The following is an 11,148-nucleotide window of genomic DNA, read 5'->3' on the forward strand; positions in this document are numbered from 1 at the left end:
ATGGTGACATGTTTATCATAAAAAAAAGCTTTAGGTCTGTTTACACAATATAAAATATCTGTCTATTTGTACGCGTGTCTTCTGTGCTAGAAGTGTGTGATGGGGACAAATAAATCACACCGTGATACTCGATTCTCGCGATACTTTCTCGAGCTGCACCGCGATATTTGCCACGAGCTGCACCGACGACTGTATAAAGCTTCAAGATTACTGTCGAAATGTGTTGTTAAATGTGTTGAAGTAGCATCATGATCAAAATGAGATATTAACAACAATAATAAGACCTTATGAGAAGATATACCTCATAATAAGAATGAGTTTACATGAAATCAGTGTAATGATTTAAAAAATGAGAGAAATGTGTACAAATACTTTTTACAATGAAATTCTAATAAAACGTTTGTAAAAAAAAATGTAATCACGAATAAATTACACCAAGAAGTGCATTTAAAATGCACAAAATTGTAACAAATGTGAATTTATTCAGTATTTTATTAGATATATTATTGATCATTTAGGTGTTTAAATATTGCATTAAATTAAAAATGTAGTATAAAATCATAACATTTTATAACTGTTATTTTTTTCACTTTTTAATGTGTGTATATATTTAAAAAAAATTATTAATAATTCTCTTTAAAAAAAAAAACCACAACACTATTTTTAATAAATAGTTTTAAAGTGTAGATTTATTTACCTGGTCATCAGTGAAAAGACTCGACTCCACTGCGCTCATAACACCTGCTTCACAAGCACAAAGTGGAACACGTGGAATAGTGTCACACCTCTGTTGAGACATCTGTGTGATGCAAAACCAGTCAGTCATAACATTAAAAGCTCTAATTAAAACCTCCCCATGCCCCAGTAAAATTAGCAGCAGATCCTGTAAGTCCTGTAAATTGTGTTAGTAACTGTTGTGTAAAATCTTATGGATGATTTGGTGCATCTGAAGTCCAGGATGTTTTTAATGCTCAGTATCGAGCACAAGAAGCTCAGAATGTTTGTGCAATGGGTTACTGTTGTGGTGAGCTGACTCAGAACGTGTGTGTTTCCTGTAGGTACAACAAGCTGAGCCGCAGCATCCGAGAGCTGGCACAGAAAATCCGTGACCTGGACGAGAAAGACGGTTTCAGAGCTCAGAGCACGACGCAGCTGCTGGAGAAACTGTACGTCTCGCTCCATCCAGACACAACTGGTCAGAAGGCGTTGGTTAGTTTTCTACAACAGCAGCTCTGTGTTGTCAATTCGGTTGTAACTGCTGACTGAGCAGGTGACACGAGCAATTAAACGGCGGCGGACGTGCTGTTCTGGAAAACTAATCAACAGTTGACTGAGGAGTTAAAGATGTTTGAGTGTCATTTAAAGCTGACGTGTGCCACGCTGAGCCTCGGAGCAGTTTCTTTTAAAGACGCTGTTCAAAAACATTTCACATGATTACAGTCATTATGTCGGGCGTCACCGGTTTATAGTGAATTAGATTCATAGTGCTTTTAATCTCAGCTCAGTTGTGCACACACTGCTCTATTAATCCTCATGATGATGATAATGATGATGGTGATTACACTGTTCTGTGTTCATTGTTCTGACGCAGTGTGTTTCTCACGAACAGCTACAGCGTGGGTCTGATCCCCACTAAACAGAGTCTGGCTCTCGCTAATAACGTCAACGCTTCATCGTTCTGCAGGTAGATGAACCGCTGGGTTTTGGTTTCGGTTTGTTTTTATTTTACAGTATGTGGAACTTCAGCATTCTAGGTGATGTTTGAAAGTCATCTACACCATTACATTCCCCATCACACCAAAGCCTCGTGATTGGCTGAACAGATTCCAATGATAAATTTGCCAGATCTGAACTTGGGTGTGTTTGGGTGTCCCTCCAGGAGGCGGTTGCCGTGGGTGATGCTGAAACTGCGCATGGCTCAGAACATGAAGAACGCCATCACTTTCGTCGAGCAGGGACGTATCCTTCGTGGCCTAATGTTAGAGAGTCTGACTCCTAACCCTAAGGTTGTGGGTTCGAGTCTTGGGCCGGCAATACCACGACTGAGGTGCCCTTGAGCAAGGCACCGAACCCCCCAACTGCTCCCCAGGCGCCGCAGCATAAGTAGCTGCCCACTGCTCCGGGTGTGTGTTCACGGTGTGTGTGTTCACTGCTGTGTGTGTGCACTTTGGATGGGTTAAATACAGATAACAAATTCTGAGTATGGGTCACCACACTTAGCCGTATGTCATGTCACTTTCACTTCAGACACTGGACCGGACCATAGTCTTAGGGAGGTTTAACAAGCTTTCTGCACTTTTAGTGTCACTGCTGAACAGGTTAAATAGCTACTTTAATTATCCTTATAATCTCACGCTGTTCTACAGGAATGACGCAGACCAATCAGATTAGAGGATTCAGCTGCCCTGTAGTCAAATAGAAAATGGAGATGGTTTGTTTTTAGTGACCATCTGTGGCTCGGCGGTGAGCTTCATGTTCTCTCCAGTTGTGGCTGTTTTTACTGTTTCTGCCAGGTTCCTTCACTCAGGTACAGATATTCGTGTCGGCCCTGAGATCGTCACAGATCCTGCGTTTCTGGTCACAAGGTCAGAAATAATTCAGATGATACGATCTTCAGTTATGATGCATGTAGAGACAATCAGAGCTAACTGATCTTTCAGTCGCTAAGTCAGCGGTCTCGTGCTAAACAAGCTTTTGTTTGCTACTGTTCTCTCATCTCCTGACAGGAACATGGAGGACTTTGTGACGTGGGTGGACTCGTCCAAGATCAAGCAACACGTCATGAATTACAATGAGGAGGTAGGACGGCGTCTTTACTGATGATAACAGCTCGTTTCAGTCAGATATTAAACCCACACTAATGTCCTGATATGAGCCTGTTTAATCAGCCCTCACATCTTCTCCTGGAACTAACTCTGTCTCTCTCTCTCTCTCTCTCTCTCGCCGTCTGTTTCTGTCTCTTTCTTTTTCTGTCTCTATCCCTGTCTCTCTCTCTTTTTGTCTCTCTATGTCTGTCTCTCTCCCCCTCTCTCTGTCTTCTCTCTCTTGCTCTTTGTCTCTCTCACTCTGTGTCTCTCTCTCTCTTTTCTCTCTCTTTTTGTTTGTCTCTCTCTCTTTTCTTTCTCTTTCTCCTCTCTCTCTCTCTCTCTCTCTCTCTCTCTCCCACCAGCGAGATGACTTTGATCTTGTGGTTTAAAGCCGCAGTGTTGATGTTCATCACACAGGAGAGTGTGAGCAGGGATCCCGGAGCTGCTCAGGTTCTGCACTCAGACCAGCAACATGAACAAAACGACCGAATCATCATCACAAATGAACAGGAGTGTGTTCCATTTTACACTGCTGTTGGGTCGAGAGACACAGAATGTTTTCACACAATAATCTTTTATTTTACTGAAACGTTATTGCTCATGAAAACATCACGTTTGTATAGAATAATGCGATGATATATAAATATGAGTGTAAAACACGACGACGTGCCAAATTTCGGCTCTGTGGAATTGATGTGACACGTGTTGCCTTTTAAGGAAAGGGGCGGGGCTAATACATCTGGGGTGGAGCTTGTCGCATCTCCAGGATAAAAATATAAATAAAACTAAAAATAATGCCTTGTATGATCCGTGTGGATCATTTAAAGTAAATCAGTAATAATAAACTGAAGGTAAACGTGATCTCGTCTTTACACGGTTCTCTTATTCTGAATGAACTAATTAAGTACTTCCGGTTGCCACGTGGACATAAAGTTCCTCAATCTTGGCTTAATTTCACACATCTATATTTTTCTGTCAATAAAATTGTTTATAGCACAATCTCTGCACTCTGGTGTGTTTTTTAACCACTTTTGTTTTATTTATTTTCGAAACGATATTACCGGAAGTGTGTCACATTCTATTCTGTCCCCAGATACCGCTGGCGGTCCAAACATTCTATTACATCCTTATCGCCGGATAAAAAGACTTTATTATAATTTTTTTACTTACTAAAAACACATTTTTTTATATAAAGTTTAGCTGGATATTTATTAACGTACAGATTATAAACCTTACATAAGTGTATTTCAGATTTCAGTTAAGTTTATTTTTCTAATTGTAAACAATTTATCTGCTAATCAGATCATATCATAAACAATAATTAAACACAACGAGTTATTACTGTATTTAGAAATAAAAGTTTTTGTTTATAAAATATCTTTAGAAATGATTTAGTAAAGAAACGAACAACGGAAAGCTTTTCGTTGTAAACAGAGGGTCTGTCCCAAATCAGCATGTAGTGCCCTATGTAGTGGTGAAGTGCCCTTTTACATCCGTCCTCTGTAGGGCGCCTTTACAGGCGGTCAGGGGGCGGATTGGGACGCGTCCCGCCAGTCTGCTGCTGCGGCCGGTTTCACATGCAGGACTCAGACGGCAGCTCGTTTTTGGCCAAAACGCGACTATTTCCAGTGAAACACGGAGTTTTGCGCGAAGGTAAGAGTGTGTTTGTGAGGCGCAGGTGAGTGTAAAGGTGTGTTTGTTGTGATGAGGGGGTAATAAAGGGAAGCGCCGCACTGTTTGTTGTCATTGTTGTGTTTCCTCTTTACACTGAAATTTGCACCGCATCACAATAATGCGCTTTAATTCAGGTGTGAACCAGGATTCGGATTTAACCTGTTCGTTATTCACACTCACCTGTGTGTTTCATGTTACACACCAGGCCGTTAATTACCATTAGCCAGTGAAAACACATCATCATCATCGGCGCGTGCCTCGCTTTATTACGAGCTTTAGCACAAATATAAAGACTTCAGTGTTTATATTTATATTTATACATTTAACCCCGAAGCCTGGTGTGTGTAAATGCTTTACGTGTGTGAGTGTGAGTGACAAGGTGCTGTGACGTCACTACACTGTAATCACACACATCTCACATCCCAGTAAAACACACATGGGTGAAATTCAGGGCTCTGACGTCACTGTCTCTCTCTCTGTCTGTGTCTCTCTCTCTCTCTGCCTGTCTTTGTCTCTCTCTGTCTCTGCCTGTCTTTGTCTCTCTCTGTCTCTGCCTGTCTTTGTCTCTCTCTGTCTCTTTCTCTGCCTGTCTCTCTCTCTGCCTGTCTTTGTCTCTCTCTCTTTCTCTGTGTGTGTCTCTCTCTTCCTCTCTCTCTCTATCAGGTGTGCAGGACTGTACCATGTTGGAGAGAGCGGGGGGAGTGAGGGAGTGATGGGCTGCGCTTCGGCCAAGCAGTTGTCGTCCGTTCCTGGAGATGAGGAGGATCGGGACAAAGCCCACAGCAATGGAGATGCCTTCTCCTCAGGTCAGGAACGCCAAACGCCACACACACACATACGCATGTACACACACAAAAAAAGATCGTCATACAGTGCACGTGTCACTGCAAATGTGAGCGTACCAGAACTTTCTCACGTGATGTGATATCATAGACTAATCCCACGTTCCTTACCGAGCACAGATCAGAATGTTCTATAAAAAAACACTGTGGGATTGAACGGAAACTTCTGCTCTGGCTGGAACGTGTCCACTTCCTGCCCATGGAGGTGTGGTGTTAGCAGTAAATGTGCTAAGTGAGTTGTAGCTCGGTTGAGTGTAAGAAGGAGAAGTGGAGCGGGGATAAGAACCTGTGGCTGATCTCTTCACTATGTTCTGGAGTTCAGTACTGTGAGGTCTGTGAAGGTGAGAGCACTTCAATTCAGCGAGCACTGAGCACTCGCCAGCGTCTACACCAGACACCAGTGGATTTTGTGCTGTGAAGTTATAAAAAAAAAAAAAACACACACACATTTTCATGCAAGATTGTTAAATAAAGTCTACTATGTAACACATTACATCTGGTGTGTGTGTGTGTGAGAGAGAAACACACTCATTAAACGTTTATTTGAGTGTAACAGGATAAATGGACTAATCTCATGGCTTTGAAGCAGAATATTCATGTATTTATTTTCTGCCAGAGGAATGAGTTAGTGGAGGATGAAAGCGATCTGTGTTCATTAAAGTTCCTCTGTTTGTGTTTATAGACGAGTACAAAGTAAAAGGGGTGGAGAAGGTGAAGTACATGCAGGTGGGGGAGGAGGAGCGGATGAACACGCGCAACCAGGAGCACCTGGTATATCACACACACACACACCTGGTAGATCACACACACACACACATCTGGTATATCACACACACACACACACACACACACACACACACACCTGGTAGATCACACACACACCTGGTAGATCACACACACACACCTGGTATATCACACACGCACCTGGTAGATCACACACACACGCACCTGCTAGATCACACACACACACACCTAGTATATCACACACACACACACACACACCTGGTAGATCACACACACACACCTAGTATATCACACACACACACACACACACCTGGTAGATCACACATATGCTCACACACACACACCTGGTATATCCCACACACACACACACACACACATGGTATATCCCACACACACACACACGCACACACCTGATATATCACACACACACACACCTGGTATATCCCACCCACACACACACACACCTGGTATATAACACACACACCATGTAGTCGTCTGTGTGTCGGCTCACTGCTGCGTTTGTGTTACTGAGATTGTGTGTTGTTGTGTTTGCAGGAGAAAAGCACATTTTTGCACAAGGGCAAACACAAAGAGGTCGGAGGGAACACTAACAAAATAAGGTGAGTTTAAGAAAAACCTCCCCGACTTTTATCCATACCGCTCGTCCTCTCTCTTGTCGCTGACGCTGCGATTCCTCCGTGTGTAGCATTCACTCGTCAGAGAGCCAGCAGGAGTTCTTCAGGATGCTGGACGAGAAGATCGAGAAGGTGAGACATCTCACGAGCTCCACACGTACCTCAGATGCAGTCGTGTGATCTGTGTGACATTAAAAAGTCGCCGCTGTGCCGTCCAGGTAAAGAGTAACGCCGTCCTCACGTCATTGTCTTTCTTTCCCCCCTTTCAGGGACGTGACTACTGTTCATCAGAGGAGGAAGTGACATAACCGGACACTGTATTACCTGCTTTCCTCCTGGAGATGATCACTCCTCCTCCCCACATCTCCTTTTCCCCTCCTCCGAGCGCCAAGCGAGTCCCGACCTCAACACTGAGCCCAACAGCGTCCCCTGCAGTCTATGGTCAGCGCTGCACCACACTAAGGCATCCGCAGGGGAGGAGGAACGGGGACGTGGGACGGATGTGTGTCGTCGTGGTTACAGTGCTCTTGCCTTACACAAAGCCTTTCTCTTGTGTTTCTCACTGTTTCAGAGAGCGAGAGACACAAACACAACACTGTCCTGGACCTTTTTTTTTTTATTAAAAAAAAGAGGACACTTTACATCTCTTGCACGTGGAGAATGAAACATTTTGCTGCTTCGTCTCCTTTTTGTTCTTCTTCCTCGGAGATGAGATGTTCCAGGAAGCTGTCAAAAGAAACGAAACAAAAAGGACAATTTTAAATCCATCCCATACATTCCAGGCATTATATATATATATATATATATAATGTGTGTGTGTGTGTGTGTGTGTGTGTGTGTGTGTGTGTGTACACACGTGCTGGAAAAGTGTATTTTCTCACCATTAAGTCTAAAAGTGTTGTTGTTTTTTTATCTTCATTTATTCGTGTGAACTCTTCAGTGATGTTCGAGCGTAACGCCGCTCAGGACCGCGAGTGTCGGAGGTTTCATCGTTCATCGTGTTTCAAACGTCGCACAACAATCGCACCCTTTCAGCATCGTAATATTTCGAACACAACGCTGTTTACAGGAGCCACCGTGTCTGTAACCATAGCGACACTTTTCTGTTCGCGGCTCCTATCAGCTAGTTAGCGTTTAAACGATCTCGTTCCCCTGACTCGCACCTGCTTGGTCAGGAGTTTAAAAGAGAAAGAAGCCGAGATGCTGGAAGTCGAGAGGAAAACGAAACAGAGCATGAAAGCAGCCTGACCGACTCGAGTCTCCTGACGTGCCCATAAACCACACTCGCGTCTAATCCACAGCAGAAAAGAAAACAAGATGTTGATCAGTGCATCATTGTATTAATGCGCCCTGTTCCACCCCCTCCCCCCAACAAATAATAATAAAACCTTTTATAATAAACAAATGCGCTCGTCTTTTCTCTCAGAAGCTAGCGACACACACAATCTACACACAACAAAGTCTCCTAATGTTACTTACGCCCTACAAATAAGTGTTGGCTAACTAGCGTTATTATTATTATCATGTTTGCTAACATTCACTGGATGTTTCTCTCACGCTAGCGCCCTGTGCTTTAGCTACACGGCTTCATTATGGATCATTTCCAAAGAGTTTCTGTTCTCCTTGCAGCATTAGCTAGCTTTGTGTATCTGTTAGCGAGACGTAAGCTTGGTTAGCGTTCGACGCGGCCGCTAAATAGCTAATATACGTAAACTCAAAGATAAGAAGTTTTTCTTTCCACTGACGATCAAGACAGACGTGGGTTCTCTGACAAACTAGCTAGCTTTGTGACATCACATTGCGTATGCTAACTAGCTAACTAGCGGTTTATTGAATAAACAATAAACAATTTGTTTGTCAAATCCTTTTAAAATGAGCTGAAGCTTGTTTTCTAGTTCAGACGCATTTAATGCCATCAAACAAGCTAGCTTTGTTTAGTCATGGTCTCTAATAGCAGCCTGTCGTCAGCTTATTAACAGTTAACGTTACTTCACATAGCTGAGAGTTTACAGCCGGTACGTGGTGGTAGTGATGACTGATGACGGCGTGACACAGGTTTAATGTTAATGTGGTTAGAAACCGACGCACAGACAGTGCGTGGAGTCACTTTAACGTCGGTGCGTGACTGTGAGCTCGAGACTGCGCACAGCGAGGCGAGGATTTACAGAAAGCTTGAGCCTGGCTGACTGGCTGACTGACACACACACTCACTCACACACTCGCATGAGTTTGCGATCATATAAATGATTAATTTAATACTTTATACATTATTTTCTTTCAGGGTGATAAAACACACTTCATAATTAATCACATTTAAAACATATACAGACCAAAACTTTACAAAAAAAAAAAATCATCATCGACATTAAGTGACAATTATGTTGTTAGTTAACTTCTAACTGCAAATCGATTATTGATATAACAATTCACAAATGTAAAAAAAATGAAAAAAAATTTATTATATATATATAATATATATATATATATATATATGTTTACATTATTTAACTTTTCCCCTTTATTGGCTCAAAAGTGGCCACAAACAGCTTCATCTCTCGAATGGAGCTCAGGAAAAAAAAAAACTTCCTTAAAATAAAAAACTTTTTTGGAATCTAAAACCTTCGGCATTGTGAAGAATCACATTACAGCAAAATCACATTTTATTACAACTTTCTAACACAAATAAATTTATGGTTTGTTTTTCCTGGGGTTTTTGTAATAAAGACCTTAAACAGCACACCTACAGACCCCCTGTGCAGAACCTCTGGAGCAGTATTGGGTCTGAAACCCTCCAGCATTTTCCTGCGTCATGTCTGGAGTCTGCGTTTTCGATGCGGTCTCCGTCCCAGGTCTTTGATGTCCACAGGGGGTTCGGGGGTCACGAGGCCGTCGCTCAGGCGCTGATACACCAGCGTGGAATCGGACGCCACAGCACACAGGAGCATAGGACTTCCACGACCCACAATGCACCTCAAACTGACAGAAACACACATGATGTTGGATTTCTAACTACAACTGGATTTCTTTATAGATTCATAGCTCCATGTCCTTAAGCACAAAGTTTGTCTTGTAGAATTTAACATGAATATGCAGAACATCCTGGCTTTGTTCACTCACTCTCCGTGACTGACGCTTCTGTGAGCAGGAAGTGGATAAACCACCTGAAGCTCCTCGCCTTCTCTTTCACGCCCTTCCAGCAGAACAGCCTGCAGTTCGGGACACGGCACCGGGACGACGGCTGTCCAGCGTCGAACTGCAACACAGGAGACACTGACGGATTCTGCATGACGGCTAATCGGAGCACGACACGGCTAACGAACTGAAGCCTGTGTTCCGTGATAAAGAGATGAAACTCTACATGAACAGTCAGAACTTTTCTCACAGCTCTGGCTGAGATAGTAACCAGACATCATTAATGTTCCTCAACATGGGATCTGCTGTGGGATCTACTGTGGGATCTGCTTTACGTCACCGCTCTCACCTTCTGTCAGGTCCAGATACACCAGGAATGCTCCATAAACCTGCACACTGTCGTCTACACCCAGGTTCAGCAAGTCTTGGTACTAAACAAGAGATGATCAAAGCATCAGCACAGTAAAAAAAAATAAATACAGTACGTGACGTCATCTGTTAAGTGACGTCATCGACCAGAGAGAAACGTGTCATGTTTAGCGCCCTCTGCTGACTACACTATAATTTTGTAATAACGTTATGAACAATTTAATAAATTGTATTTCTAACGACATGTCTGCAAAAGTTAGTGCACCCCCTCCGCCCTCCCTCCTTCTCCTCATTCCACCCCTAAGCCTCACCACAGGATGTTGTGTGATCCAGTTTGAAGGCGCTGCTCGATGTTGCTCCTCCATCGCGAATATTTTCCTTCACAGAACCTTTTTTTTCCAAGCAGAAAGAAAAATATTTAAAGACTTACACGCCAAATACACGCGTAACTGTTATGTTGCTCCGTTTAAAACATACCGGAAAGAAACACGACCCTGATCCTATGGTTCCGTATTAAACCGAAGGTTCCGGTTTCAGACGTTCTATAACAGAAATCTCCAACCTTTATTTATCTTAACTTTTACTAAATTAATGTTTTTATTTATTACATAAAAAACCTTTAATTTGTGATTTATAGATTAAGTTTATATAACGCTTCATGTACAGTCTTGGCAATATCTGGGTGGGTGATGATTGTGTATGATTTATCCGGGGGGACAATTTCGGTGCAACACCGGAAATTAGGAAATGTAAACTGGTTGAATGGGTTAATTCAATTTTTTTTGTTTATTGATTCTTATAAATATTGTTATTTTTAGCAATATTTATTTCTGTATTTAATATTTATTTCTGTATTTTAGCCTTTTAGGTTAAAGAATGACTTATTAAATAAAAATGACAATGCAGGAGGGAAAAAAAGGGTTATAAAGTTGTTTATTCGGTTCA

The 11,148-nt window shown here is 42.4% G+C and overlaps 4 protein-coding genes across 5 annotated transcripts in view; 2 read left to right on the top strand and 2 right to left on the bottom strand.

Moving 5' to 3' along the window:
- Positions 1-809, bottom strand: part of slc35a3b (solute carrier family 35 member A3b) — a 9,925-nt gene extending 9,116 nt beyond the window's left edge. The window contains exon 1 of the mRNA XM_047816883.1: positions 698-809. The gene's annotated coding sequence lies outside the window, so the exon portion shown is untranslated. The remainder of the gene's footprint in view (positions 1-697) is intronic.
- imp3 (IMP U3 small nucleolar ribonucleoprotein 3) overlaps positions 1-3,806 on the top strand; it is a 4,267-nt gene extending 461 nt beyond the window's left edge. The window contains exons 2-7 of the mRNA XM_027153678.2: positions 1,059-1,166; positions 1,610-1,684; positions 1,880-1,959; positions 2,534-2,585; positions 2,727-2,799; positions 3,170-3,806. Coding sequence (XP_027009479.1) covers positions 1,059-1,166; positions 1,610-1,684; positions 1,880-1,959; positions 2,534-2,585; positions 2,727-2,799; positions 3,170-3,196 — 415 coding nt within the window. The 3' untranslated portion in view covers positions 3,197-3,806. The remainder of the gene's footprint in view (positions 1-1,058; positions 1,167-1,609; positions 1,685-1,879; positions 1,960-2,533; positions 2,586-2,726; positions 2,800-3,169) is intronic.
- A 1,348-nt stretch (positions 3,807-5,154) lies between these two features.
- Positions 5,155-8,107, top strand: zgc:55943 (uncharacterized protein LOC406337 homolog). Of its 2 annotated transcripts, none has more exons than XM_047816906.1 (5): positions 5,155-5,287; positions 6,006-6,118; positions 6,623-6,687; positions 6,774-6,834; positions 6,972-8,107. In XM_047816906.1, exons 1-5 carry the CDS (start codon positions 5,194-5,196, stop codon positions 7,008-7,010), a joined length of 372 nt encoding a protein of 123 aa, XP_047672862.1. In that variant the 5' UTR covers positions 5,155-5,193; the 3' UTR covers positions 7,011-8,107. The 2 variants fall into 2 exon arrangements, with proteins under 2 accessions (XP_047672862.1, XP_047672864.1); XM_047816908.1 differs by having other exon boundaries at positions 6,006-6,094.
- Positions 8,108-8,926: 819 nt separating this feature from the next.
- On the bottom strand, positions 8,927-10,699 carry tsen15 (TSEN15 tRNA splicing endonuclease subunit). Its single transcript, XM_027153681.2, has 4 exons — positions 10,515-10,699; positions 10,184-10,265; positions 9,820-9,955; positions 8,927-9,678 (listed from the first exon to the last, which is right to left on the bottom strand). Exons 1-4 carry the CDS (start codon positions 10,566-10,568, stop codon positions 9,510-9,512), a joined length of 441 nt encoding a protein of 146 aa, XP_027009482.1. The 5' UTR covers positions 10,569-10,699; the 3' UTR covers positions 8,927-9,509.
- Positions 10,700-11,148: the final 449 nt, after the last annotated feature.

This window comes from Tachysurus fulvidraco, chromosome 1 (genome assembly GCF_022655615.1).
Source record: "Tachysurus fulvidraco isolate hzauxx_2018 chromosome 1, HZAU_PFXX_2.0, whole genome shotgun sequence".
NCBI lineage: Eukaryota > Metazoa > Chordata > Actinopteri > Siluriformes > Bagridae > Tachysurus > Tachysurus fulvidraco.

Coding starts and splice junctions, on each gene's coding strand:
- zgc:55943 (XM_047816906.1), top strand. CDS start 5,194: ATGGGCTGCGCTTCGGCCAAGCAGTTGTCGTCCGTTCCTGGAGATGAG. Junction 6,119..6,622: donor ATCACACACACACACACCTG/GTAGATCACACA, acceptor TTGTGTTTGCAG/GAGAAAAGCACATTTTTGCA. Junction 6,835..6,971: donor TGGACGAGAAGATCGAGAAG/GTGAGACATCTC, acceptor CCCCCCTTTCAG/GGACGTGACTACTGTTCATC.
- tsen15 (XM_027153681.2), bottom strand. CDS start 10,568: ATGGAGGAGCAACATCGAGCAGCGCCTTCAAACTGGATCACACAACAT. Junction 9,956..10,183: donor GTATCTGGACCTGACAGAAG/GTGAGAGCGGTG, acceptor CCTGTGTTGCAG/TTCGACGCTGGACAGCCGTC. Junction 9,679..9,819: donor AGAAGCGTCAGTCACGGAGA/GTGAGTGAACAA, acceptor TGTTTCTGTCAG/TTTGAGGTGCATTGTGGGTC.